This window comes from Suricata suricatta, chromosome 16 (assembly GCF_006229205.1).
Source record: "Suricata suricatta isolate VVHF042 chromosome 16, meerkat_22Aug2017_6uvM2_HiC, whole genome shotgun sequence".
In the NCBI taxonomy this organism is placed as follows: domain Eukaryota; kingdom Metazoa; phylum Chordata; class Mammalia; order Carnivora; family Herpestidae; genus Suricata; species Suricata suricatta.
In genome coordinates this window covers 51,245,711-51,273,628 of record NC_043715.1, presented here as the reverse complement: position 1 = coordinate 51,273,628, position 27,918 = coordinate 51,245,711, and the positions used below count along the sequence as shown (strand labels likewise).

Below are 27,918 nucleotides of genomic sequence, written 5' to 3'. Positions count from 1 at the left end.
TGCTAGATGTAAGAACTTTATTTCCATATGGTGCTTGGGGTGGGGTCTGGTGGGGGGTACAGGCAGGTGTTCTCCAGCCCCCTCCCCCCCTATAGCTGCTGGGAGGGCCTGAGGATGTAGAGGAAGTGGGTCTTGCGGGCTGGCAGCCTTGAGTGGGAGGAGCCCTGGGTCCCCTCTTGGAGGCTGTCCTCGTGGGTCCCCTCGCGGAGCCCATCCCGGATGGCCTGCAGGCGGTGTCGCTTCTCGCTGAGCCAGCGGCCGCCATCCTGAACATCCTGGCGGGATTTCCGCCTCGGCAGCTTCATGATCCAGAAGGAGACTCGGGGATGCGGTTCAGGGCGGAAGGTGTCGCTGGCTTTCGGGACAGGCACCAGGGCCTCCTTCTCTATCTTGGGCGCCTGGGGAGAAGGAACAAGGAGACTTATCAAACCCCAAACGACAGCCCCAGGAGGCTAAGTCCCCAGCTGCCATATTCAACCTATTCTGCCCACCCACAGGACGCTTTGGAAATTTAAAGCTCATTTTGTGCTTTGCAAAAGCACTGAGTTTACAAGCGCTTTTGCATTAAACACACTGAGATTTCTAGACTACTCTGGGATTGAAACCACATTTTAGAGGTTTCTAAAGCATTTTAGGATTAAACCTACTCTAAGGTTTAGAAAGCAGTTGGAAATGTACAAATCACTTAGGGATTAAAAGCTCTTGGCCTTACTGCAGAATGACCACAGTTGCAATGTGTGATCCCCCCCTTTTTTTTTTTTAAGTTTATTTTGAGAGAGAGAGCAAGCAGAGTAGGGGAATCCCAAGCAGGCTTCACACCGTCAGTGCAGAGCCCGATCCAGGGCTTGAACTCACGAATTGTGAGATCATGACTTGAGGCGAAATCAAGAATCAGATGCTTAACTGACTGAGCCACCCACCTGCACCACAACCTGTGATCCTTGATAAAGACAAATCAGGAGGGGGGGATGGGCTAAATGGGTGATGGCACTAAGGCAGGGCACTTGTTGGGATGAGCACGGGGTATTATATGTAAGTGATGAATCACTAAGTTCTATCCCTGAAATCATTATTACACTAAATGTTAATGAACTTAACAACTTAAATTAAAACAAAAATCGAATCAGCTCTTACAGACACCTTTCAGTCAGCTGAGGACATTTGATTATGGACTGAATGTTTCTTTGGTCGTTGCTACTCAAAGCTGGGCTGTGGACCAGCGGCCTCAGTAACATTTGGGAGCTTGTTAGCAAGTTAGCAAATTAGACGTCCAGACCTACTGAGTCAAAGTCTGCATTTTTCTGAGGTCCTGTAGGAGTTTGTCACGGGGTGACTTGTGTCTCCACTCCTCCAGCCCCATTTAGGTGCTGAAGTCCTAACCCCCAGGACCCCAAAATGGGATCTTACGTGGAAACAGGGTCATTGCAGATTTTATTAGTTAAGATCAAGGTCATTAGGGTGGGCCTCACCTAATATGACCGGCATACTTCTGCAAAGGGGAACTTTGGACATGGAAGTGCACATAGGGAGAAGGCCATGTGAAAATAAAGATAGAGACGGAGAAAGGATGCTTCTACATGTCAAGGAATGCCAAAAATTTTCAGCAGACCACCCCGGAAACTAGGGGAGAGGCATGGAACAGATTCTCCCTCGCAGCCTCAGAACCAACCAGCCCTGATGAACACCTTGATCTTGAACTTGTAGCCTCCAGAACTGGGAAATAATAAATTTCTGTTGTTTAAGCCACCCAATCAGTGGTAGTTTGTTACGGCAGCCTGGGCAAATGAATAATACAGAGTGTGATGACCAATGTCAAATTTCTTGGGTGTAAAAATGGTACCATGGTATGGGGTGCCTGGGTGGTTCAGTCAGTTAAGTATCCAACTTTTTTTTAAGTTTTTTTTATGTCTTTATTTAATTTTGAGAGAAAGAGACAGGGAGTGAGCAGGGGAAGGGCAGAGAGAGGGAAACACAGAATCTGAGGCAGGCTCCAGGCTCTGAGCTGTCAGCACAGAGTCTGACGCAAGGCTCAGACCCACAGACTATGAAAGCATGACTTGAGCTAAAGTCAGACACTTGACTGACTGAGCCACCCAGGTGCCCCAAGCATCCAACTCTTGATTTTGGCTCAGGTCATGATCTCACGGTTCATGAGTTAAAGCCTTACATCGGGCTGTGTGCTGGCAGCATGGAGCCTGCTTGGGATTCTCTTTCTTCCTTCCTCTCTCTCTGCTCCTCCCCGTCCTCACACTGTCTCTGTCTCTCTGAAAATAAATAAACTTAAAAAATATATATATAGAGAGAGAGGTGCCTGGGCGGCTCAGTTGGTTAAGCTCCCAATTTCAGCTCAGGTCATGATATCACGGTTTGTGGGTTCGAGCCTTGCATCAGACTTTGACAGCTCCAAGCCCAGAGCCTACTTCAGATTCTGCATCTCCCTCTCTCTGCCACTCTGCACTCGTGCTCTGTGTCTCCCTCTCCCTCAAAAATAAACATTAAAGTTTTTTTAATTAAAAAATATAAAATCTTAAATGAAAAAAATTTAAATATACAGATTTAAAAAATGGTACCGCAGTCATGCAGGGGAATGCATTATTCTTTGGAGACACGCACTGAAGGGATTTAAGGGTCACGTGTCATGATGGCAACAATTTACTGTCACACAGATCACAAATAAAAAGGTGAAAAGAAAGTACGTGTGGTAACAGGCAAATGAGCGGTGCACCAAGGGCAGTGGGTCTCAACCGAAGTCCGAAGACATTTTTGGTTGTCATTGCTGGTCGGGGAGGGGAGGCTACTTCCCTCTGGTGGGAAGAGGCAGGGTGGCTGCTAAACCTCTTACAGTGCCAGACAGCTCCCGTGACAAGAGATCATCCAGCCCCAAATGCCAGGGGTGCCAAGGAAGAGGGAACAAAGCTTTATTATATTTTCCACAACTCTTCTGTAGATCTGGAAATGAAAAAATAAAAGCCTGGGGGGGTGTGGAGGAACCATATGGGTTTGCTAAGTGCTTGGCGGAGGGAGTTGGTTCATGAAAATGTTTAGGATAAAAAAAAAATAAGCACTTTGGGAGCACATGGATGGTTCAGTTGGTTGAACGTCGGACTCTTGATTTCAGCTCAGGTCATGATCTTGTGGTTTGTGAGATCGAGACCTGCAATGAGCTGGTGAGCTCTGTGCTGAGCCGGGAGTCAGCGTGGGATTCTCTCCCTCTCTCTCTGCCCCTCCCCTGCCCCTGTGCGTGCATGCTCATGCTCTCTCTCTCTCAAAATAAACTTAAAAAAATATATAAAAGCAACTTTGTGGTTAGAATGGCCCTTAGGGGTTTACAAAGGTGAGACACACAAAGGATCGGGGCTTCCTAAAGCACTTTGGAACGAAAAATCGCATTTTGAAGTTGGTGACAGTGAGATTTCCCAAGCCCTGTCGGGTAGATTTAAAAATGCTTGGAGGTCTGCAGAGTACTTTGGGATAAAAGCACCATTTGAGGCTTACCAGGGTGAAGATTAAAAGCACTTGGAATTAAAAGCCCTTCTTGGTTTACAGACTTTTCTGGGGCTTGCTGAGTGCGGATATACTCTGGGGTTGTAAACTTCATTTCTGAGACCTGGTTTGTCCATTTGACAGATGAAGAAACTGAGGTCCAGAGAGAAGTGCTGAACAGTCAGAGTGGGAGTATCAACTCATCTGCTCCCAAATGATAGAAAATGTTTGAGCTTGGACATGTTGTCAGGGGCAGGTCCTAACCTTCCTGTCACTCTCCAAACTCCCCTCTCCTGGATCAATGGATGCCACCACCTGCTCGGAGATCACCACCTCTCCGGTTTTGTTGTCTGTCACCTGTGAGGACAGGAGGAGAGAGTGAGAGCTAAACCACTTTCTTCCTCTGCCTTCCTCCCCGCAGCTACTGCAGCACGAGGGATCATGGGAAGACTTCAGGAGGGACTTCCTGCCATGGGCACCTTGTCGATCTGGAGGTGGCGAGAGACAGTGTTGTTCCCCAGCCGGTGCTCCTGATTCTCTTCTTGGTGGTAATTCCTGGGGAGGCCCCGGAAGTCCAAGGGGGCAGAGAAGAAGCTGTCCATGCTCCGCAGCAAGTCATCCTAGGGCCAGAGGAAGGACCGCTGTTCTTCTGGACTCCATGACTCCCCAGTAAATCTCCAGCCCTGCTAGGATGCCATTGGGGCCTTGCCCTGTGTACCTCCCATCTCCTTCTCTCTCTGTCCTCTGACCCTTAGGACCTAACCAGTTCACCTTCTGCCCCATCCCCCATTTGTCCTGTCTCTAGTCTTTCCCATTACCTTCCTATTCATGCTCCTGTCCTACAGTCTCTGTGGCCCCATCCCCTTCTCCTTCTGAGTCTCTCTCTCTCTCTGCCGCTCACTCGCTTCAGTCTTTTGTTTCTGTCCTATCTCCCTCTCTGCTTGATTTCCTCCCTCTCTTCCTGTTTCTCGGTCTGCCTGTCGCTCTCTAGTCATCTCTCTCCCTTTGACTCTCTCTCTTCCTGTCTGCCCTGGCCGCAACCCATCTTCTATTCTGTCTCTCCGAACCCCTTCCATCCCTCAGTCTCCATCTGCCCCCCTGCCTCTTTTCTTTACTTCTTACTCCCAACCCTCGCCATTGCTCACTTTGAGGAAAAGCCGGGTGAAGCCTTGGATTAGGCTCTGGAGGCCTAGAAAAGCCGAGGAGCTCTCCTGGGCGTCAGCATCGCGGATCGGGGCTGCAGTGGAGGGGGGCACCAAGGCAGAGGGGAGCAGCAGCAGGAGGACCAGAGGTCGCCACATTGCGCGGCGGGCAGGGAGGCTGTGGCAGTGGTACGGGTCAGAGGCCCCGCCCCCAACGAGGCCCTGCCCCCTAGCGGTCACCGCCCCCCCTCCAAGACCTTCACCTCTTTCCTATCCGTGGCTCAAGTAATTCCCTATATCTCCCCTCTCCCCTGTCCTCCCACACTATCCCCTCCATTGCATCGGGCCCACCCCCTCCTCCCGGGCCCGGCTCTTCTGGGCTTACACACGGCTCTCAGTCCCTTCCTTCGCCCACATTCATACCCAGATCTTGTTTCTCACCTCCCACGCCCACCCCTTCTTCTGGGCCCCGCCTTTAGGCTAGACCACAGCCAAGTCACCGGACTCGCAGACTCCGTCCGTCCGTCCACGGACTGTTAAATCCAAACAGTTCTGGTCTCGAGCCCAGGCGGGACACCTGGAGCGTTGGATGAGCTCCGCGAGCCTAAGCCTCGCCCCTACAATCTGACCGCGCCCCCATCCGCAGACCTCACCCGCGAGCCGGGCCCGCTACTGGATGGTCACGCCCTTAAGGGCAGAGCCACGCCTCTATCTGTTAGCCACACCCACCGTCAGACCACGCCCCCGTCGGTTGACCTGGGGCCTGAAGATCCTGTGCGCCTGTGTTCTCGGATCTTGGCCCTAGCGCGCACCTTCAATCTCAGATGGCCACGCCCCTTGACTTAGAGCCGTGCCTCCACACCTGGGCCATTGGTCTGTGCCCCAGATCTTGCCGCCAGCCCTCTCAGTTCCTTTCTCAGGCTCCCAAATGTTGTGAAAAGCCCGAGACCGAACAGTCTGGTTCACCACTCCTTAGTTTTGAATTTACTCTGGGAGTTTCTCCGTGTCCTTTCTCGTCTTCTCTAAGATTTGTAACGATTCCTGCAGTCCACAGAGCGCAGTAAGGGACCTTGAACTGGAGTCCTCTTCTGTCCCACTGAAGAGCCCCGACCTCTCTGGAAACCTAGCCCCCGTCCTATGTTCCACCTTCCGAAGAGCCCAGAATTCAGGCTTCCTTCGCCTTAGGGCCCCAGAGTCCGGACCCCAGGCCCCTCTAGTTCCCGGAGTATGAACATCCAACACCTCATCTTTAAGGGACCCAGGAGGTCGAGCCCTAGCTCCTCTCCGCTCAGGCACCGAGGCTCTCTCGGTCTTGGTCCACCAGTGCGTGTGGGGCAAGAATCTGCACCTCCAGTAAACTCCCAGTACTCTTGCTCACCTCTTAACTCTGGGGAAGTCACAAGGAAACCCGGGTGATATAGAAATCCATCAAAAATCCATCCTCACGTACCGCAATCCTCAAGAATATACTTAAAGCTGAACAGAAAAAAATTCTTTCGTGTTCTTATCAATCCCACGTCCCCAACACACAAACACACTGGAGGGTGGTAGTCCAAAGTCCAGGTCCTCAGACCCCTCCTCCCTCATACCCAGGTTTCTTGGCCCCCATCAACCTCCTCCCCGGGACCTAGGAGTCCTGATCTCCCATCCCTCACCTCTCCCAGTGATGCAAGGATCTGAATCCTGAAGTTCCTACCGGGCCCAAGCTAGACTTCACCTCTCCTTTGCCAAAGGAAAAATCCTCCTCCAAACTGTCACCATCGGATCCCTCTTCCCCGTGTCCGGCGCCCGGGCCCGCCCCCCCTCCGGTCCCTCCCACTTTTCCCAAACAAAGCTCCCGGGCAACTTTCTCCCTCGCAGCGCCCCGCCCGCCCGCGGCTCCCCAGCCCCAGGCCGGGAGGTAGGAAGGCTCCGGCGGGAGTCGGGGATCCAGCTTTGGGGTGTGTGAGTTGGGGTGGGAAGCTACGCGTTATGAGTTGAGGTGCTTGTGAGACCGTCTCAGAATTGCTTGCCGCCCTCTTTTTGCCCGGGGGCCCGAGTTTGCGCTTGTGACCGAATCTTAGTGAGGTGTTGGAACTTTCGCCGGAGTTGGGGTGTCTGTTGAAGGGTCTGAGTCTGGGATTGTTCGCTCGGGAGTGGGTGAGGGCCGGGGGCTTTGGCGGGCGTGTCTGGGGGGCGTGAGTGCCTGCGGCGACGTGGATTTGAAGTGAGAAAGGACCCTGTGCGTGTTTTTGAACGAACCGGTTTCTGTGTGTCATTTGTGGGCGCTCGGTCCTCCTAATGGAGAAAGGAGGCCCCCGGGGTGGCACAGAGCGGGCTCCAGTGCTTTCTGGATCTTCAGTCTTGCCTCTTCCGAAGTTTAGGGCCTGGGGCGGGAAATTAGTGGGGACCTTTCTTACCCGGCTCCTCCGTCCCTTTGTCTGGCCACATGGGGGAGAGCTGGGCTGGGATTTTGGCCTACGGGGGTCCTGAACGCCTCAGCGCCACTGGGCTCGGCCTGGGGTCTTTGTCTCGGCCTGGGCTCCGGGGTCCGAGGGGGGAGGGGGATGGGAGCCTGGACTCTGGGGTCCTGGGAAAACTGTGGAAGACGTGGAGCCGCCTGGGAGGCGGGATCTGACTGTATTGGAAAAAGTTTTTCCCTGTTCCCGGCCTCCGGAAAGTCACTGGGAACTGGAGTTGGATCCGAGCCCAAGGCGCAGGGGGAGGGGAGGGAAGGGGCGGGGCCGGGGGCCAGAGGGGAGGCTCCCTCCGCCGGCCAGCCCCTCCCCTGATGGGGGTTGTGGGAAACTGGGGGAGGGGACGCCGGGGCCCTTTGTTCTGGCTCTCCTGATGGCAGGGCGCCCCTGCCCCCCAGTTTGTGGTTCTGTGGGTCTTTCCTGGTCTGGCTTGAGTCTCTGCCCTGAGTCTCTGTCCCGCCTCTCTGTGGGTCTCTGTCCCCTTCTCTGGGTCTGTCCCCCTCTTTCTCTGGGTCTCTCTGCCCTCTCTCTGGGTGTCTGTCCCCCCCTCCCCAACACTGAATCTCTGTTTACCCATCTCTGGGACACTATCTCATGCTCTGTGGTCTCTGTCCCTCTTACTGGATCTCTGTCCCCCTCTCTGGTCAACCCCCCTCCCCCATCTTACTAGGGCCTAGGCCCCTCCTTTTCTAGCAGCTGCTGTTCACGTCCTAGCACCTGTTCTTGGGATGGGACTGAGAAGATCTCATCCACACCCTCGTTCCCTGCAAGGAGACCCTGACTCCTGCCGTCTTTAAGCCAGCAATCTCTACCCAAAGGCTTGGTCCTCATGGGCCCTAGACATTACTCTGGTGTCTTCAAGACTTCGCCACAACCCAGGCTCCCCTGGAAACACAGAGGACACTCTCACCCTCACCCCGAGCTTCCCCAGAAATCCAGCCCTCTTTTGCAGGACCTAGGGGTCCCAGCCCCCAGCTTCCAGCTTCTGTCAGACCCAGAAATCCAGGCCCCCAGCCCTGTCCTCCCTCAGCCCCAGCAGTCTGAACTCGCAGCCCTCCCAGCCCGGAAGGCTCTCTGGGGTGGTTGGGGATCCCTGCTGAGCTCTGTGTTCCTCCAGGCCCAGATGGGGGAACCCCGGGCTGGGGCCCTCCTGGACGATGGCAGTGGCTGGACAGGAAGTGAGGAAGGAAGTGAGGAGGGCACCGGCGGCAGCGAGGGGGCTGGGGGAGATGGGGGCCCGGATGCAGAAGGCGTGTGGAGTCCAGACATCGAGCAGAGTTTCCAGGAGGCCCTGGCGATCTACCCACCGTGTGGCCGGCGGAAAATCATCCTGTCCGATGAAGGCAAGATGTATGGTGAGTCCACCCCTCTCTTTTGTCCTTGTCCCCACTGATTAATACAAATAACGATCAACATTTCTGGAGCCTTAAAGGCGTTTAAGGTCCAAGCACGCTGCGTCCTCACAGGGACTCAGGTTGGAGCCCGCATCACTGTTTGCACAGAGGAGGAAACTGAGGCACGGAAAGGTTCAGTGATTTGCCTAAGGTCCCAGAACCAGTAGGTGGCAAAGCTGGGATTTGAACCCAGGCGGTCTGGCTCTGAAGCCTGCAGTGGTAGCTCCTCTTTCCACATAGCTGTCCCAGTGGGCAAACACTGCTTCTCTCTCCATCCCTGGTGTCCTGTTTGTTGGCAACCCGCGAAGGCCTAACTCTGTTCCATCTTTGACTCTTCAGGTCGCAATGAACTGATTGCCCGCTACATCAAGCTGAGAACAGGGAAGACCCGAACCCGCAAACAGGTCTCGGGACTGACTTGTGGGCTTCTCTCTGGGGTGGGCTTGTCTTCTTGGGACCATCCTGCTATGGGTGGGTTCAGGTTCAAGAAGGATCTGGTTTGTGTGCTTTTGTCTATCTTGACTGGAACCTCCGTCAGTTTGCTGTACTGCACCTGTTAGTTACGGGTCTCCTCCCGGTGTGTTAGAGAGGGAGCTAGACCAAAAGAGCCAAAGACTCGGATCTGCTGGGTCTGGGCAAGATCAGCAGTGTCAATGAGAAGAGACTCGCCTATATGGACACGTCTGTGTTAGCAAGCGCGAGAGACACCTGCCATGTTCTTTCATGTTCTGGTAGCTCCGGGGGCACCTGGAGGGCGGGAAGGGAGAGGGGATCGAGGGGCAAGTGGCTATGGCCTTAATCTGCTTCTTTGTCACTCCCCGCAGGTCTCTAGCCACATCCAGGTTCTGGCTCGAAGGAAATCCAGGGAAATCCAGTCCAAGCTCAAGGTATAGACTAAGGCAGACACCCAGAGTGAAGGGGACAGAGACCCTGAGAGAGGGGGACAGAAACCCAGAGAGAGGGGGACAGAGACCCAGGGAGAGGGAGCAGAAACCCTGAGAATGGGGGACAGGATCGGAAAGAGGGGAACAGAGACTCAGAGAGAAAGAGAGAGAGGGACAGAGGTTCATAGAGTGAGAGATAGAGACCCAGAGAGAGGGAAATAGAGACCCTGAGAGAGAGGTCAACAGAAATCCAGAGAAAGGGGGACAGAGAGACCCAGAGTGGCTAACAGAGAACCAGAGATGGGGACAGAGTCACATAGAGAGGTAGATAGACTGAGGAGATAGAGATCCAGGGTCGGGGGTTTGTGGCCCAGCAAGGGGGGTGGATAGAGGCCCTGGGTGGGGAAGAGATTCAGAGAGAGGGGGACAGAGATTTAGCTCAGGGCAGGCAAGACGGATAGGGTGTCAGCCCCCTCCTCTGGCTACTGCTGTCTTTCCCTCCCTCTCCTCTCCTCCTGATGTGTCCCCTCCTTCCCCTCTTGGGCTATGAGGACCTCCTCTTCGTCCCTTTCTGGTTCATCTTCCCATTCTTTGGTCCCCGGCTGGCTGCCTATTGTTTCTATGTCCAGAAATCTTCATTTCTTTTGGAGATATTCACATCCCTTTTCATCATCTTCTGGATTTCCGGTTCCCTCTTGGCCCGAGACCCTTTGGATTTGGGGACCATCACTTCCTATTCCTTTTTTTGTACCCAGAACCCTTCCTCTCCTTTCTCTCCAGGTCTAAAAAAAATCTTCACTTCTGGTCTTTTCTGGACCTCGCTCTCCTGTCTCTGTCCTGTCCAAGCTGGGAAATGTTTGCTGCCTATTCCCTCTGGGTCTGAAAGTCTCATTTCCTGTTGCCTGCATATCCGGAAACCTTGACTTCCGGTTCTTTCTTGACCTAGAAACCTTCATGCTGTATACCGTCTTATATTCTGGGTATAGGGGCCCTCTTCCCCCTCAAGGCCTGGCCCTCTCTCCTTCCTGTTCCATAGTCATCCTTGCTCCCCCTTCCTCCTGGTTTTCAGCTCAGGGTGGTGGAGCTGTAGGGATTGAGAGGGTAGGAAGGTGAGAACTCAGGCCTCACTTCCTAAGTCATGTTTTCTTTCCTCCTTTGGCACCCTCCCCCACCCCCACGGGCAGGCCTTGAATGTGGTAAGTGCCCCTGCCCATCCTACCCCTCTGCTCCTTTACCCCAGGCATTCTTGAGGGGGCCAGGAGGGGCAGAGGGCTGTAGGAAGAAGGATTTGTGCCCTCCCCCAGTCCTTTGCCTTGACTCCCCATCTGCCTCTCCCCTTGCTCACCCTCCCCTGGCATTGACCTACCCCTGCTGTGTCGACTGGGACTCCCCATTAACGTGGACCTCCAACTTCTCCTCCAGGACCAGGTTTCCAAGGACAAGGCTTTCCAGACAATGGCCACCATGTCCTCAGCCCAGCTCATCTCAGCACCTTCCCTGCAGGCCAAACTGGGTCCTGCTGGTCCTCAGGTGGCTTGGGGATTGCGGGGCTCAGAACTGGAGGGGTGGGCTGCAGTTTCAACAGGGGACTGACTGACCCCTTTCTTTTGTCTCTTTTCTAGGCCTCTGAGCTTTTCCAGTTTTGGTCAGGGGGCTCTGGGTCCCCCTGGAATGTTCCAGAGTGAGTACTTGCTGTCCTTGTTCAGCAACCCCCAGCCCTGTTTCCTCGACCTTTCTTACCCCCACCTTCCAGCTCCCAACTCCCTTGTGAGCATGGATTCTGCGGCACTGGGATTGTACCTGGATCTGAAATCCAGAGAGGAGGCTGTGAGGTGGAGAACAGAGAGAGTCAGGAGGAGGGTGGGGCTGGGGCCTCATGGGCTGGGGAGGGGAGGCAGAGGCAAGGACAGTGACCGGGGTCTGACTGGTGACCGGGGTTGGTGGCACAATCCTGAGATGTGTGACCTGGGGGAGGAGCAGGTTTGGGGAAGAAAAGAGCTCAGTGTGGGTCTGGATGACTGTGCGGGGCCAAGAGGGTGTTCGCGGGGATGTCTGGGCCCTAGAGGCTCATGGGTAGGCTTGTTCTCATCCCATAGAGGTGTTCTTGGACCTGAGGGGAGATCAGGGGTCATTTCTCAGAGTCAAAAGGAAGAAAATGGGCCCCAAAGGTACATGGGAATGTCCAGAGCCCTGAGGGTGACGGAATGTGTTTCTAGCCTAGAAGAATAGAAACAAGCCCCAGAGACTCATGGGAAGTGTAGTTTTCAGCCCAGAGAGGAGCCAGTGGATCCAGGCTGGGTGTCAGTGTGGGGTTATGGCCGCAGGACAGTGATGAGTGGTGTTGAAGGTGTTGCCAGAGTGAGTGAAGTGACATGCTGTGGCGTCTGGGCTCCAGGGAGAGAAGAAAGTTCCCTGGGGAGGTGCTGGGACCCTGGAAAGGATCAGAACAGATTCCCTGGGCTGAAGGAACTGCAGGTTTGCAGAGAGGGGGCTGAGCTGGAAGGAGGGGGTGGTCAGCAAGCACTTCCCTGGGCACTGAGGTCTCACCCTTCAAGGAGCTGATAGTCAAACGGGGAAGACAAATGTTAACGAACTCGTCACCTGCCTAAACATAGAGTCGAAGAGTATGTGACATGGTGCAGAGGACTGCAAGAGGTTGTGGGTTGAAGAAGAGAGTTCTGGGAGTTTCTCTGAGGAGATCACGATGAAGGCAGAGTAGGACTTAGCCAGGTGAAGAAGGGGAGTTGGGAATATTTTAGGGAGTGGAAACAGCATGTGCCAAGGTCCTGAGGCAGGCAAATGTTGGTGAGTTCCAGGAAATGAGAGAATGTATTAAGCCACTGGCCAGTCAGATGTTTATTAAACACATGTTAAGTGCCTGGTACTCTGCTTAGATTGGGACACAGCATTAAACAAGTGACACAGAATCCTTGCGTGTGTGGAGCTGACCTATTTGGACATGGGTGGAGACCGACAATAAACACGTAAACAAATAAGCATTCATACAACAGGAATTAAATGCAGGCCGTAAAGCAAGGTATATGTGCTCTGTTTAGGGCCATTCTGAAGGGGTGGCATGTGACCAGCAGCCCTGATGACAAGAGATGAAGTCAGTGGGTAGAGTACTGGAGTTGAGATTTCAGAATTGGGATGATCAGTACTAGGGCAAGGCCCCTGAGAGTCAAGATAAGGTCCCTGGAGTTTGTGTCTTTCTGCTTCTGGTCTTTTGACTTTTAAAATTATTTTTAAGGGCGCCTGGGTGGCTCGGTTGGTTAAGTGTCCGACTTCGGTACAGGTCATGATCTCACTGTCCGTGGGTTTGAGCCCCGCATCAGGCTCTGTGCTGACAGCTCAGAGCCTGGAGCCTGCTTCAGATTCTGTGTCTCCCTCTCTCTGTCCCTCCACCGCTCATACTCTGTCTCTCAAAATAAAGTAAAGACAAAAAAATTTAAAAAAAGAAAATAAATAAAATTATTTTTAAATTATTTATTTATTAAACTTTTTAATGTTTATTTTTGAGAGAGAGTGACAGAGAGTGAGTTGGGGGGTGGTGAGCAGTGAGGGATCATGAGATCATGACCTGAGCTGAAGTCAGATTTCAACTGGCTGAGCCACCCAGGCGCCCCTTGACTTTTTTTTTTTGTTTTAAAATTTGTATGTTTTAACTGTTTATTTATTTATTTTTGAGAGAGAGTGTCTGAGAGTGAGTGGAGGAGGGGCAGAGAAAGAGGGAGAGAGAATCTCAAGCTGTCAGCAGGGAGCTGGATGTGGGGGTCAGTCTCACGACTGTGAGATTATAATCTGAGCTGGAATCAAGAGTCAGACGCTGAACCGACTGAGCCCCTATTTTTATTTTTTAAAGATTTTATTTTTAAGTGATTTCTTTACCCAGCGTGGGGCTCGAACTCACAACCCCGAGATCAAGAATTGCACGCTCGGGGTGCCTGGGTGGCTCAGGTCCAACTTTAGCTCAAGTCATGATCTCGAGGTTGGTGAGTTCGAGCCCCGCATCGGACTCTGTGCTGACAGCTTGGAGCCTGGAGCTGCTTCCGATTCTGTGTCTCCCTCTCTCTCTGCCCTTCCTCGCTTGTGCTCTGTCTCTCTCTTTCTCAAAATAAAAAACGTTAAAAAATTAAAAAAAAAAAAAAAGAGAAAAAGAATCTCATGCTCAACCTACTGAACTGGCCTGGCTGCTGGTCTTTTGACTCTTGACCGCTTAGTGACCTTTGACCCCTTAGTCTTGTTTCCATGACCTCTGACCTTTCATCTCACTATAATCTTATCAGCTACCCATAGGTAATTCGTCTCCAGAGTTGTGCAGGCACATACTGCAGTCATGAGCCACAACCCACTATTGAATTCTAAGTTAAAGTTAAATTTTTTAAATGTTTTTATTTACTTTTGAGAGACAGAGAGAGACAGAGCACGAGTGTAAGAGGAGCAGAGAGAGAGGGAGACACAGAATCTGAAGCAGGATCCAGGCTCTGAGCTGTCAGCACGGAACCTGATGCGGGGCTTGAACCCACGAACCCTGAGCTCATGACCTGAGCCAAAGTCAGATGCTTAACGGACTGAGCCACCGGGCGCCTCAAGTTGATTAAAGTTAAATTAAATGAAAAAGTCAGTCCCTCAGGCACTCTAGCCACATTTGTGGTCTGTAGTCCTGGGTCATGTGCTCAGCAGGTCATGTGGCCAGAGACTACTATATTGGACAGAGCAGATATACAACATGTCTGTCATTCCAGAAAGTTCTATCAGACAGCACTCCTTTATTTATTTATTTTATTAATTAATTAAAAAAAATTTTATGTTTTTTAAATTTATTTTTGAGAGACAGAGAGAGACAGTGTGAGCAGGGGAGGATTAGAGAGAGAGGGAGATACAGATTCTGAAGCAGCCTCTAGGCTCTGAGCTAGCTGTCAGCACAGAGACCGACACGGGGCTCGAACCCATGAACCGTGAGATCATGACCTGAGCCACCCATGCGCCCCAGACAGCACTCCTTTTGATTTTGTGGTTCTGCTTCCTCACCCCAAACTTTGGACTAACATCCCATCTCCTGACCGTTGGGCATTTTCTCCTGTCCTCCCAACCCTTCATCATCTTTCTCCAGATTTCCTATTTCTTTGTGTGTGTTTAGTTTTTAAAAATTTTTTAATTTTTTACATTTATTTTTGAGAGACAGAGAGAGTGTGAGCAGGGGAGGGTCAGAGAGAGAGGGAGACACAGAATTCGAAACAGGCTCCAGGCTCGGAGCTGTCAGAACAGAGCCCAATGTGGGGCTCGAGCCCAATGTGGGGCTCGAACCCACGAACTATGAGATCCTGACCTGAGCTGAAGCTGGACGCTTAACCGACTGAGCCCCCCAGGCGCCCCTGTGTGTGTTTATTTTTGAGAGAGAGCCTGCGAGTGGGGAAGGGGCAGAAAGAAAGGGAGACACAGAATACAAAGCAGACTCCAGGTTCTTGTAGGCTGTGAGAATCCAGTGAACTTTTTTTTTTAATGTTTATTTATTTTTGAGAGAGAGAGTTTGAGCAAGCCGGGGAGGGGTAGAGAGAGAGGGAGTCAGAGGATCTGAAGCGGGTTCTGTGCGGACAGCAGAGAGCCTGATGTGGGGCTCGACTTCACGAGTCGTGAGATCATGACCTGAGCCAAAGTTGGGTGCTGAACCAACGGAGCCACTCAGGTGCCCTGATTCAGTGACCTTTTGCACAGAACTTGCTAGCATAGGGTCTGGCTTTTGGTGTCCCCTGGTAAACGTTAGCCTTAGAGTTACCATCTTTCTACCTTGCTGACCCCCAGCTTCCTTTCTCCCTCAGTGTGAAGCCATTCTCACAGACCCCGTTCTCCTTGTCGCTGACCCCCCCATCTACTGACCTCCCAGGTAAGAGTCTGCTCTCCACCTTCCTTGTCTCCCCTCTCTCTTCAATCCCAACCTCCTTTCCTTCCCCTTCCACAAACCAGGAAACACATTTCTACAGAGATCCAGATCTGAGGAAAGAGAAGTGATAGAATTTGTAGCAGTTAAAATCATGGCCTCTGCATTCGGACACACTTGGTTTGTTTTCTACCACCTGCTAGCCTAAAGGACACTGAGGAGGTGTATTAATCAAGATTCTTCCAGCTGCAAATGGCAGACACTCAAATCAAGCTCGATGACCAAAAAATTAGGAGTTTATTTGCTTAGGTAACGGATAGTTCAGGAGTTCCAGCTTCAGGCATGGCTAGATCCAGGGGCCCAAGTGTAGTGTCAGATTTGCTTGGTTCTGCTTTCCCCTGTGGTGTGTGGTGGCTTCATTCCCAGGCAGGCTCTGCGCACCTGGCAAGAAAGACGGCTTCCGAAGTCCATGCTGCTATGTTCCTAAGAACTTACACTGGTGAAAGGGAACGCTCAGGTTCCACAGATTCATCAGTTCAAAATGCTTTTGGCTGCAAGTAACAGAGTGCCCAAGTTAATAGTGCCTTAAGTAATAAAGGCTTCAATGACTTCACATAAGGAGAAGTCTGGAGGTGGGGTGCTCACCTCTTTCAGGCCTGGCATCTCTAGTCCCCTTGGCCTCTTACCGTCCCAAGATGACTGTTGTGATTCCAGACGTCGTGTCTCAAGCAGGACTTGACCAGGCCCAAAAGCTTTCTCCTCCCAAAGTTCTGTCTTTTTCATTCAGGAAGAAACTCCTTCTCAGAAGCCCCTCAGCAGATTTCCCCTAACGTCTCATTGGCCAGGACTGTGTCACATGGCCATCTCTAGTTGCAAGGGAGGCTGGGAAAGTGAGTATGTAGCTTTTTTAGCTTCTAAGAGGAGGCAGGCAAGAGAGAAGAATGCTTGATGTATTTAATATGCGTTAGCAATTTTTCTTTTTCTCCTTCTCTCTCTCTCTCTTTAGGGTACGAGCCTCCCCAAGCCCTCTCACCCCCTGCCCTGCCCCCACCTGCCCCGTCACCCCCAGCCTGGCAGGCTCGGGCCCTGGGCACTGCCCGATTGCAGCTGGTGGAGTTCTCAGCCTTTGTGGAACCTCCAGATGCAGTTGACTCTGTGAGTGCAATTTTAGAATAGTCCCTGGCGGGGGTGGGAGGTGGGGGGTGGAATGCAGAGGGTTATAGGAAGGGAAAGCATAAAGTGGCTCTCAAACTTTAGCACGGATCAGAATAACACGGAGGGCTCGTTGAAACACAGGTTGCTCCACCTTCAAATTCGGATGCAGCAGGGTCTGGTGTGGGGCTTGGGAATTTGCATTTCTAACACACTTCTTGTCTGGAGACCGCACTTTGAGAACTACTAGCAAGGAGGAACTGGATGGTCATGGGTCACGGGTAGGTTGGTCAGAGAAGCTCCCCAGGCCATTGGGTGTTCACTCAGGAAGCATTTTTAAGTGCCTGCCCTGTGCCAGGCTCTGTGGTGGATACTGGGAACCTGGAGACGCAGATCTTGTTTCTAGGCTCGTGCTTTTCCGGCCTAGGATGGAGACAGGTGCCATATTAGTCTGGGTGGGCTGACTGGTAGAAGAAATAACCCGAAACCCTCAGGGAATGGACATCCTAGAAGTTTCTCTCTCCTGTAACATTTCCATGTAGGTGTTTAGTAGGAGGCTTCCACACAGTGAGTCGGGGAATCCCAAGCTCCTTCCATTTTGTGGTTCTGACATTTTTTAGGGTCTCAGAATCTGCTGCTGGATTCCCTGCATCTGGCCAGCAGATGGTGGGAGGGAGAGACTCAAGAATTGTGCAGGTTTTATGGATCTGATTTGGAAGTGGCAAGATCAGGGTTCTGCTCACATCCCATTGGCCAGAATTTAGTCATGTGGCCACACCTATCTGCAAAGGAGGCTGGGAAGTGTAGTTTTGCTATGTGAAAAGGAACAGGAGTTTGTGAACACGTAGTAGTCTCTGCTACAGCCAGATAAATGCCAATTGCTGTGTATGGTGGTCCTGAAACCCATCTCGGAGTGAAGGCTAAAGTCTTCTCCGTTGCTCACAAGGCTGACCCCCATTCCTGCTCTGTCTTCACCTCCTGCCCTCATACCCTTGCCCACTCCGCTCTGGTCACACTGGCCTTCGTGTTCTTTTTCAAACACACCAGGCTCACTCCTGCCTCAGGACCTTTGCACCTACTATTCTTGCCTGCCGGAATGTTTTCCTTAGATAGTCCCACATTCTCCCTCCATTCATTTAAGCCTTTGCTTGTCTTCTCAGATTGGCTTTCCCAGACTACTTTATGGAAAATACCAGCTGCCATCCCTCTTGACCCCCTTACTGTGCTTCTTGGGAACGTTTTTCATAGAAGATATCACTCTCTGAGATTTATATTATCTGTGGGTTGAGTTTAAAATTTTTGTTTTTTTTAAGCTATTTTTTAAAAAGAATTTATTTTTAAGTACTCTCTACACCCAACATGAGGCTTGAACTTATGACCCCAGGAGTCACATGCTCTACTGACTGAGCCAGCCAGGGGCCCCTAAAATTTTCTGTCTTTGTCAGCGGACTCCATGAGAACTCCATGAGGCCAGAAACTGCCTGGTAGCCCATGGGCCCACACACAGTAGGTCTGTCAGTAGATGTCTCTTGAATAATGAGTATGTGCTGGGATAGGGGAGGCTCAAGGGCTTGTGGGTACAGAGGAGTCATTCTGCCTGGGAAGTTAGTGAAGGCTGCCTTGAGATGACAACATTAGAGTTGGACTTTGAGGGTTATGTAGGAGTTTACCACATGCGCAAGTTTATGTTCCAGGAACAGCATGAAGTTTTCAGGAAAACAAATCATCAAATATGGTGGGGGCTGGTGAGGCGGCGAGCAGGTGGGCAGGTGCTGGTTCTGGAGGACCCAGCATTGCGAAGCTGAGGGACCCAGACTTTCTTCTGAGGGTGATGGGGAACCGTAGAAAAGAGAGGTCCCTTCCGATCGATCAAGCGAGCCTTTCAGGAAGAGGTAGATTTGCATGGGCTTGGGCCTCCGAAGATGCAGGGAAGATTGGTCTTGAAAGAGAAGATGGGGGAAGGTGGGAGAATTTCAGAATACGGACAAGTGATAAAAATGGAGACAGGGAGCCGTGATGTGGGCTGTGTGGATTCCATCCATCCATGCATCCATCTATCAAAAAAATTTTTCTTTTAATGTTTTAATTTTTGAGAGAGAGAGAGCAGGGGAGGGTCAGAGAGAGAGGGAGCCACAGAATCGGAAGACAGGTTACAGGCTCCCAGCTGTCAGCACAGAGCCCGACACGGGGCTTGAACCCACCAAGCGTGAGATCATGACCTGAGCTGAAGTCGGACGTTTAACTGACTGAGCCACCCAGGCGCCCCTCCATCTACCCATCTATTGATTAAACATTTCTGAGCACCTATTTATGAGAGCCTCCAGGTTGGGGGGTAGGGTGGGCTTTATCCTGCGTGCTCTGGGGAGCCACGGAAGGGTTGTGAGCAGGGGAGGGTCCAGGGTCAGTCCTGGGCATCAGTGAGGGATAGCCTGGAGAGTAGAGGTTGAAGGCTGGGAGGCCCGGGAGGAGCCTGGGGTGAGGCTAGGAGAGGACAGGGCAATGGGGATGGAGAGCAGGGGACAGGGCTTGGGGACTGAAATCTTGGGGAGCAGAAGGGAATGGTGACAGTTCTGGGGAGTCAGGCCCGGCGTCTGGGTGGACAATGTGGGAGGGGCTTGAGCAAGCGAGCTTCTCCCACTCCTCATTCATGGCCGGCCCTTCTCAGTACCAGAGGCACCTGTTCGTACACATCAGCCAGCACTGCCCCAGCCCCGGAGCGCCCCCCCTCGAGAGTGTGGATGTCCGGCAGATCTATGACAAATTCCCTGAGAAAAAGGGCGGCCTGCGGGAGCTCTACGACCGAGGGCCCCCTCATGCCTTCTTCCTGGTCAAGTTCTGGGTGAGTTCTGCCACCAAAACAAAAGCGCTCACAAAATCACGTGGCCTCTGGCTCTAAGGGAGACAAGCTCCGGCCTTTCGGGTCCTCATGACTCAGAGTGTCAGCCCCCTTTGTAACAGGGAACATGGAGGAGTTTTTCCCCCAGGGCAGGAATAGATAGGACCCATGCAGGTGTGGGGAAAGGACTTGGACCTCCCCAGGTCCCACTAGACTTTGCCACAACCAGCGGTGTGACGGATGTGGCCTTAGGGATTGGCTTGCAACCTTTCAGACGTCCCTGCACCCCATCTGACCACGTGTAGCCTTGTGGCTAAGGAATGGCTCCCATCCTGAGCAGCTAAGAGTCATGGAGTTTGGTCTCTAAAGAGTGAACAGACCCTAGCAGACCCTGATCTTGAGGAAGTGACTGATGGATCTGGGAGGGGTTTTGTGAAGGCATTTATTTATTCTACAGTCATTTATTGAGCATTTATTGTATGTAGGCTCTATGTCAAGTGCTATGTATACGATCGTGAATAAGAGGGTCCATCTTGGGTCTTTCTTAGGCCCATTTGGTTAGGTGTTCACTACAGTGGCTGATGATATAGGGGCCCAATAAATGTTGTGAAGATTTAGGGGGTGTTAACTCTTGTTAACCAGAGCTGTGGCGTGATATAGCCTCCTAGAAGGAAGCCTGCCAAGCGTTTGAAGTTCATGGGCTTTGTATGGTTGTAAAGTATACTAGTGTGTAGAGGCCCAAGACAGCTCTGGGAATGTGCTGCCAAGGTCTTAGACATTGTGAGGACTTGGGACAGGCTTTATGAGGTCCCAGATCTGGAAAACAACTCCTAGGAAGCCCAGCATCTGAAGGGATGCAGGGGTGCAGCTGGGAAAGGCTGGGAGTAGCCATTGTCAGGGTGATGGATGGAGTCAGGGTCTTGAGGAGAGGACTAAACCCCCTCAGAGAGTGACCTGGTCAAGTTAGCTGCTCAAGTTGGGGAGAGGAAGAGGTGTGCTTCCCAAAAAGGTGCCCAAGGGGCTGGGACCATAGGTATGATGAGGTATTAGGCTTCATTGGGCCCTACATGGCCTAATTAAGGGACTGTCTGCCCACTTAGCCACTGGGGTCATGGAGGGGCTTGACCTCTGAGGATTGGCCGAAAGGGCCTGGGAGAGTGTTCTGGAAAGGAGTCAGGCTTCCCTAGGCCCCTCCTGGCCCCTTTGCTAGGGAGTAGCCCCTCGTCTTAGCAACCAGGATCATGAAGGGCTCTCTGAGGGAGTCTCTGGTTTCTAGGGAGGAACTGTCTCCTTAGGAACCAGGGTTGGGGAAGGGGCTGACCTCTTGGACTGGGGGCTCCAAGAGAAGAAAGTTGAATTCCAGGGCTCCTTTGTTGGGAGTTATTGGAGAGAGAGGGCCAGGACCATTTTAGGAAGGCAGACTTCTCCAGTACTGATGGAAGGGTGGATGTGTTCCAGAAACAGGCCCATGGAGAAGCAGAGACCTTGAATGCGAAGGAAGAGAGGTGGGCAAATGCAGGGCTGTGCGGGGTGGGGGAACCAGGCCATGGGGCAGCGTTCACACTCTGGAGGGATCCCACCATTTACAGGGGACTTCCTCTCCAACTCACCTGCGCCTCCCTCCCCCTCCCCAAGGCGGACCTGAACTGGGGCCCCAGTGGAGAAGAGGTAGGGGCCGGCGGCAGCAGTGGTGGTTTCTATGGAGTGAGCAGCCAGTACGAGAGCCTGGAGCACATGACCCTCACCTGTTCCTCCAAGGTCTGCTCCTTTGGCAAGCAGGTGGTGGAGAAGGTGGAGGTGAGGCTGGAGGGGTAGAATTCTGGGCGGGTGAGCGCCCAGCCATCTGGCACTTTGGGGTTGCAACAGTTCATGCACTTGGGTGTCTGCGTGGTGGGGTAGGGGTGGGGGAGTGTTCTATCCTCTTTGGGGACTGAATGCATGGGCTGGGAGCTAATACTGAAATCCAAAGTCACATGTAGGGGTTACTTTGAAAGCCCAAAGGTTACATGTGGTACAGAGATTTATAGTCACTAAGATTCAGAAGTTCCTTATGGATATGAAGGAATTTGCAGGGCAAGGAGGTGCAGGGGTCACACGTAGGGATTGCTGAGGACTTGAGGGGTCTTGAACTCAGAGGTCACATAGAATCTGGAGACCTAGTGGAGGGGTCTTGGGAGGGTGGGAGGGTTTTTGCTCAGAACAGAGCAGTTTTGAGAGGCTGGAGGGGTCTCTAGTTTGCAGGCCCAGCGATCCCAAGTTGTATACCTGAGGCTTCAGGTCCCATCTCTGGTCACCATGGAGGGGGCAATGGTGGAATGACCGCAGTGGGGAGTGGGCGTGGCATTGGAGAGGCACAGAGTGGGGCGCAGTTCCTGGGGTGACCTTGTGTCTCTCAGTCACTGTGCTCCCCACTGTGTGCCCCCATCCCGGTTCAGACGGAGCGTGCCCAGCTGGAGGACGGGAGATTTGTGTACCGCCTGCTGCGCTCACCCATGTGTGAGTACCTGGTGAATTTCTTGCACAAACTTCGGCAGCTGCCCGAGCGCTATATGATGAACAGTGTCCTGGAGAACTTCACCATCCTCCAGGTGATGCACTGGGGCTGGGCTGGGGCCGGTGTACCGATGTAGTGAGGAGAGCCCACAACAGACCCTCAACCTGGGGACCCTGACACGGGGGGATCCTCCCTCATGGGGGAAACTGACCTCCAGGACATCCCACAGCGGGTCCTCAGTTTAAGGGACCCCCTTCATAGGGAACCTAACCTTGGCCCAGGGAACGTGATCCGGTGGGATCCTCTTTAACTCTGATCTGCCTGCCGTCTGATGTGAGTCCCCTCACTGCCAAGGCTCGAATGTTGAAACTGACATGTCAGGCATCCCTTTTCCGTGCTCGCTAGGGAATGTGATATGGTGGGGACCTCTTCCCGGGGTATTCCTTGGTACCTTGGGGAGGGTACAGTGGTCCTTGATCCCCTCACCACCCCCCCGCTTATTTATTTATTTTGTTTGCATAAAACATTTCTCTTGGTCTCCTTGGCAGGTGGTAACAAACCGAGACACCCAGGAACTGCTGCTCTGCACCGCCTATGTCTTTGAGGTCTCCACCAGTGAGCGGGGGGCCCAGCACCACATTTACCGTCTGGTCAGGGACTGAAAGGGGGCCCCAAAAGTGGCTCATGCCCGGAATACCCTCCTCCCAGGAAGGACCTCCAGCTTTCTTCATGCTTATTTGGGGAGGGGGTGCTGATCCCTGTTAGAGGGGACCTTAAAAGGCTGGGTGGCGAGCTGGAAGGTTGGATCCTGATACTGGGGCTTCACAGTGGTGTCTGAAGTCCCAGTGGAGTGGAGATCACTCCAGAACATCAGGGACTGGGGACAGGAGTGAGACCACCCTGAGGTGTAGCATTGGTGTGTCAGTCTGTAACAGGCACCCTCCCCCAACTTGGTTCTGGATGTTTTTTTCCGGGGGGGGCTTTGATATGTTGGTTTGTCCCTCTGTCTTTCAGCACACCCCCACCTCCCTTTCCCAATCTGCCTCTCCTTACCACCCTCACCTGTGACCTTGAGAGCATCTATTGAAGGTTAACCCTTTCTGTACCGGAGCAGAGCCAATGGGCCCTGGAAATATTTTTTTTTAATATAACAAGAGATATTTATAAGTGGGTGTTAGGGTTGTGACTTTTTCTCAGCTGGGCAAGCAGTGGGATGAGACTTTTAAATCTCATCCTCTCTTTTAAATAAGACGTGGGCTATGCTGTGTTGCCTCCCCTCACCCACAAAGTATGTTGGTTTGTGTTTTGACAGAGGATAAAACTATTTTACCAAAACGCAGGGGATTTATTTGGGGTTTGGGCGAAAAATAATCCTGTGGGAGGTGCGGTAGGCCAAAACAGGAGGCAAGGAAATGAGGTATCTTTGGGGGCAGGAAGCTGGTGACCAGAAGAAGCCTCAGGTCCCGCGGGAGAGGTGACAGCAGATGGTCAGGCCGACATCTGGGTCCCCGGGGAAATGAGGTGGAGGACTCAATGGCTGGGGCAAACAGGGATTGAACGAATATTTACACACCACAGAGGAAGCCTCTGGGGCACTTGGAGGGGGCGGGGCGGGGCTCTGGGAAGGGCAGGGCCTAGATGTACCGAGCAAGCCGGTCGTAGACTTGGTCCAGGTTTCTGCACAGGAATATCGAGAGCGTCATGAAGCTGAGCTATAGAGAAAGGAGACCTGGTCAGAGAGGTCCAGAGGATGTTGGCGAGAGGGATGGGGTTCCCCAGGGAGAAAAAAGGGGTGGGACCAGGGGATGAAAATAAAGTACGGTGGTGTGATGGGGGGCGGAGAAGGGAGTAGAAGTGGGTGGGGCTAGAGGGAGAGCTAGTTGTGAAAGATGGGATCAGGGACGCGGATTTGGGGGCTTAGGGTTAGTTACCAAGGATGCGAGGGAGAGGGAAGAAGGGGAATAGGGTGGGGGGGGGTACCCAGCTGCGTCTAGCGCAGGTTTAGTCTGGGAAGGAGTGCGATCCGGAGCTAGCCCAGGGAACTTTATTCTGGAGGCACATCTGTCTCCCCCTCTCCCTCAGCCGCTAGTTCCACCTCGACCTCCACCTCCGCGTTCCCGTTCTCAGGTTGTTCCTCGTCTTGATCCCAAAACGGCCAGGGCCCCAGGGCCATGGGCAGCTTGCCCTGTGGGGACTTGTCCCCCCAGTTGGGACAGGCATCTGCCATGGCCCAGCTACCCCACAGACCGCCGCTACGCCCGCTGCTGCTCAGCACACCGCTGCGCCCGCCGCCGCCGCCATCAGCACGGGGGCCAAGCCCGGGGCTCCAAGCATAGGCGTCTGGCACCTGCAGCTGGCGCTCCCGGCGGAGCGCCCTACGCAGTAGGAGCAGGCTCAGCCCCGCCACACTCACCTGCGGGAAAACGGGAGGGATAGTGCAGCTAAGAGCAGAGCGCTGGAATGCCCAGGAGGGCCAATGGGAGCTTCGCGAGGGAGGGCGAAAACGCCTACACCACGCCTGCACATTTCCCAAGGAACCGGAGGGCGCGCAATTTGAGGCGGGGCCGTTTAGGGATTGTAGGGCTAATCGCAAATGCGGGCGGGACCAAATTACCTCAAGTAGCCCGACGCCCAGACAAATGCCTACTATGGAGATGAGGTTGTTGTGCAACCACTTCTGTAGGCTCCGCGCGCAGCCCTAGGGATGTAGGAAAAGGTTAAAGGTAGGGTCCTCTGGGATTCTCCCTCAAGCCCGTGCCCATTGTTTTCCTTAGCCTGGCCATCACCCCTCTTTCAGGCACCACCCCGCATCCCTAGTTACTAGAGTTCTCTAGTCTCCCCCTCGCCCGGTCCAAGCCTCCTTTCAGCCTTGCTTTTTCTTTTAGGCCCCGCCCAACAAACCACGCCTCCTCTGGGAGCTCCACCCCTCCGTCGTGCCGCAAGTAGCCCCACCCTACTTGCAGACTCCTCCCATGTCCTGCGGCCCCGCCTCCTGGGGAGCGCGCCCGTGCCACAGCCCTATCCCCTCACCGGCCCCTCCTATTTCCAGCTGGTTCCAAACTCTGCCCACCTCGCTGTAGATATCGCTGTTTGCTGCGACAGCGCAAAGGTCTGTATTGTGGCCGGGCCGCGCCGGTGGTCCAAGCCGGCTGAGATGGGGGAAGGAGAGCTTCTCGGAGATGGCGGAGTCGTTGGTCGCCGACGAATTATAGCAGGAGCAGGGCACGCGGTGCACCTCTGACTCGTTGCTGCTGAAGCTGGGGACCCTGAACCAGTCCTGAGGAGAGTTCCAGCCGCAGCAGCGCAGCTAGAAGAGGGACAAGAGTCAGAGGGACGTGGACTGGAGGGATTCAAGACGGTTTGGGGCTTCAGGAGACTGGGTGGTGTGCATGAGGTCATGTTGGGGAGCAGAGGGCCAAGCAGTGGGTGCAGGGTGATGGACCACGTGCGGGCTAGGCTTGGGGACTTTAGGGGAGCAAGGGGTTGGCGGAGACCAATCACGGGAGACGTGGCGCTGTGGGAGGAGCTATGGAATCAGATGGATGGAAGACTGGGTGGGCGGTGCAATTCAGCCTCCGGTGGGGGGAGAGGTGGATGGGAGGGCAGGGCCAAGGGAGTGACCGGGGAGTGGAGTATCATGTGGATCGAGTCCTGTGAGGACCAGAGTCAGTAAGCTTTAGGGAGTGGGGTCACGCTAGGGCCTTGTGGCTGAGGACGAATTCTTTCGGGGCAGAAATCGGAGCCTCTCCACGGTCTGGGGGCTGGGGGAACCTGACCACTTTCGAGTCGGTCGAGTTACCATCTGATGGCGGGGGCACGCAGTAGGTGGGGTGGGTGGGTAGGGTTACCCTTAGGGTCCTGGAGCTGGGTGCCCCGGCGTGGTCGGGGCGGAGTCTCCCCGGGGACGGGGACAGAGCTGTCCGAGTCCCAGACCTAGAGGGAAGGATACACGTCCGGGTGGGTGGGGGCCTCACGCACTTGGAACTGCACGTAGTCCCAACTCTCCTCCGCAGCCGACTCCTCCGGGTGCGCGTGGTAGTTTTGTATGGTCTCCATCACGATGTCCTTCACCCTCCGCTCCAGCTAAGAGGCTAAGATTGAGGCTGGGTCCCCACACGCTCGGCTCCCCCACCCCCATTTGCCCCGACCCACTTCCAGCCTCCCCCCCTCCCCTGGCTTTCTCAGTCCCAAGGGTCCCTGAGCATCTTAGGTTGGTCTCGATTTCTCACTCAATGGCTCAGCTATGTATCTGTATCTCTGCCTATCGTGTCTTTCTGTTTCTCCCACTATCCCCCACGATGTCTCATTAGGTCCCTGTCTCTTTCTTGGAGCCTCCTGTTTCTTCGCCTGTTTTTTTCTCCTTTTTTCTATTTCCCTTTGGATCTCTGTCTCTCTTGCTACGTCTGTTTTCCTCCCTTCCTGTCATCCTCGTGGCTGAGTCTTCCTTCAACTCTCATCTCTATCTTCCTCTCTGTGTCTGTCACTATGTCCCTATGTTTTTCCGTCTGCCTCTGCCTGTCACTATTATTTCTCTTTGTCCATGTCAGCCCTTGCCTACATTTGTTTCCGTCTTTTTCAGTCCCCTGCCTTGTCCCCCCCCCACCCAGCACTAGCTTGGGGGGGGGGAGTGAGGGGAGGGGAAGCCAAGCTCACCCGGGTCCGCTGAGTGGAGATGAGGATTCCCAGGGTGATCTGCATGGCAAACAGGAGCAGCAGTATCCCAAAATACTGGGGGGCGGGGAGGGGAGCAGAGTGGGGAGGTCAAGCTGAGCCCCTTCCCAGGATGCAAGGGCTGCCAGGGCTCTACTGGAGGGGGGATGTGGGCAGGGCACTCACCAGGCCCAGGAGGCAGCGGAGCTCCTTCAGGGCCCCCACACAGCCCAGGAGAGCAAGACCCATGGTGAGAATTCCTGAGATGGCCAGGGCCTTGGACCACATCTGCAGGGGCACGAAGGACAGGCCTGGAGGAGGTGAGAGGTAGTGACATTGGGCTCCGTGCACGCAGCCCCAGGTAGCCCCATTTCCTACCCATACAGCCACTCAACTGGGGAGCAGTATTAGGGGGAGAGCTCTGGGTGTCTGTCCCTGCCACATGTTGAGTCTCTCTTCCTCTCGTTCTGGGATTCTATCTCCCCCTCTTTCCTGAGTCACTGTCCCTTCAACCCCCTCTCTAGGTCTCTAATCCCTTCTCTCTGGATCTCTGGTCCTTTCTCCCTGGTCACAGTCTCTCCCTCTTGCTCCCAGTCTCTCTTTCCTCCTTCCGCTCCACCTCATCCCCCAAAGTTTCAGTCCCCTCACTTGGTGTGTGGCAGTGGATCTGTCACTTAGACCCCCCAAGGGGTAGGGGAGCATGATACCTACCTCCCAGGGCTATTTTAAGGGACACATGGGAGGCATGCGTTCAGCGCAGTCCTAGGTACAGGGCACACACTTATTAAACATGAACCATTAGTATTTTGACTATTACTCCATGATTATTTTCCTGCTATTAATGTTATATCTGCTCTTCTATTTCCTTGCTGTGTGACATCCAGTAAGTGACGTCCCCTCCCTGAACCTCAAGAGACGGGAAGGTTGGTGGGAGGGTATGATAAAGATCTGCACTGCATCTAACACAAAGGAAGTGCCTGAGAAATGGCTGTTATTCTTTTTTATTATTATTCCTATGCACAACTCCTTTGCCAGAGGAAGGCACTGACACTCGAAGCAGTGGGCAGGCTGTGAAGCAGAGTCTGGGACAAGGGAGACCCCCGGATGTCACTTAGGGGAGGCCGGGTCACACTTGCTCAAGGAGGTCCCTCCCGGCGGCCCCGGCCCCCTCACCTACAAAGGACACAAAGCTGGACTTGTCAATGAGTATCCAGATGCCAAAGCAGAAAATCAGGCTGCCTAGGACCTGGAGAGAGATGAGAATATGGCGGTGGGCAAAGGCGGGGGGTGGGGGGGATATCAGGTCAGGTGGCTGCGGTAGGGGCAGGGGCCTGGGCTGGGTACCCATGTGGGCAACTCACGAAGAAGAAGAGGTTGAAAACGAAGAGGAGGTACTTGATGAGGCTGAGGCAGCTGTCCTGGGCCGACATCTTCGCCCAGAGAGGTGGGCAGCCAGGGGGGAGGGACAGAACAGAAGAGGTGTTAGCAGTGGAGGAGAAGGGCAGAAAGACAGAGGCTGTGAGAGGGGGAGGGAGAAAGGAAGAACATA

General features: G+C 53.5%; 3 protein-coding genes and 1 long non-coding RNA gene across 16 annotated transcripts; 1 reads left to right on the top strand and 3 right to left on the bottom strand.

Moving 5' to 3' along the window:
* DKKL1 (dickkopf like acrosomal protein 1) lies at positions 1 to 5,629 on the bottom strand. Of its 5 annotated transcripts, none has more exons than XM_029924473.1 (5): positions 5,355 to 5,629; positions 4,629 to 4,803; positions 3,963 to 4,103; positions 3,748 to 3,840; positions 1 to 398 (listed from the first exon to the last, which is right to left on the bottom strand). In XM_029924473.1, exons 2-5 carry the CDS (start codon positions 4,782 to 4,784, stop codon positions 90 to 92), a joined length of 699 nt encoding a protein of 232 aa, XP_029780333.1. In that variant the 5' UTR covers positions 4,785 to 4,803; positions 5,355 to 5,629; the 3' UTR covers positions 1 to 89. The 5 variants fall into 5 exon arrangements, with proteins under 5 accessions (XP_029780333.1, XP_029780334.1, XP_029780332.1 ...); XM_029924474.1 differs by lacking the exon at positions 5,355 to 5,629 and adding an exon at positions 5,126 to 5,284; XM_029924472.1 differs by lacking the exon at positions 5,355 to 5,629 and adding an exon at positions 5,067 to 5,283.
* Positions 3,911 to 23,058, top strand: TEAD2 (TEA domain transcription factor 2). 4 transcript variants are annotated; one of them, XM_029924463.1, is made up of 13 exons: positions 3,911 to 4,152; positions 8,199 to 8,436; positions 8,815 to 8,879; positions 9,300 to 9,362; positions 10,544 to 10,555; positions 10,782 to 10,889; positions 10,982 to 11,040; positions 15,179 to 15,243; positions 16,244 to 16,392; positions 19,055 to 19,228; positions 20,861 to 21,022; positions 21,661 to 21,813; positions 22,268 to 23,058. In XM_029924463.1, exons 2-13 carry the CDS (start codon positions 8,205 to 8,207, stop codon positions 22,379 to 22,381), a joined length of 1,356 nt encoding a protein of 451 aa, XP_029780323.1. In that variant the 5' UTR covers positions 3,911 to 4,152; positions 8,199 to 8,204; the 3' UTR covers positions 22,382 to 23,058. The 4 variants fall into 4 exon arrangements, with proteins under 4 accessions (XP_029780323.1, XP_029780321.1, XP_029780324.1 ...); XM_029924461.1 differs by having other exon boundaries at positions 3,911 to 6,565; XM_029924462.1 differs by lacking the exon at positions 3,911 to 4,152 and adding an exon at positions 6,494 to 6,525.
* On the bottom strand, positions 15,516 to 16,035 carry LOC115279960. Its single transcript, XR_003903596.1, has 2 exons — positions 15,883 to 16,035; positions 15,516 to 15,788 (listed from the first exon to the last, which is right to left on the bottom strand). It is a non-coding gene; the product is annotated as an uncharacterized LOC115279960 (long non-coding RNA).
* CD37 (CD37 molecule) lies at positions 23,044 to 27,918 on the bottom strand. Of its 6 annotated transcripts, XM_029924471.1 has the most exons (9): positions 27,731 to 27,897; positions 27,543 to 27,615; positions 26,556 to 26,680; positions 26,373 to 26,447; positions 25,698 to 25,802; positions 24,790 to 25,026; positions 24,334 to 24,417; positions 23,364 to 23,431; positions 23,044 to 23,256 (listed from the first exon to the last, which is right to left on the bottom strand). In XM_029924471.1, exons 1-9 carry the CDS (start codon positions 27,797 to 27,799, stop codon positions 23,250 to 23,252), a joined length of 843 nt encoding a protein of 280 aa, XP_029780331.1. In that variant the 5' UTR covers positions 27,800 to 27,897; the 3' UTR covers positions 23,044 to 23,249. The 6 variants fall into 6 exon arrangements, with proteins under 6 accessions (XP_029780331.1, XP_029780330.1, XP_029780329.1 ...); XM_029924470.1 differs by lacking the exon at positions 23,044 to 23,256 and having other exon boundaries at positions 23,354 to 23,431; XM_029924469.1 differs by lacking the exons at positions 23,044 to 23,256; positions 23,364 to 23,431 and adding an exon at positions 23,748 to 24,132 and having other exon boundaries at positions 27,731 to 27,918.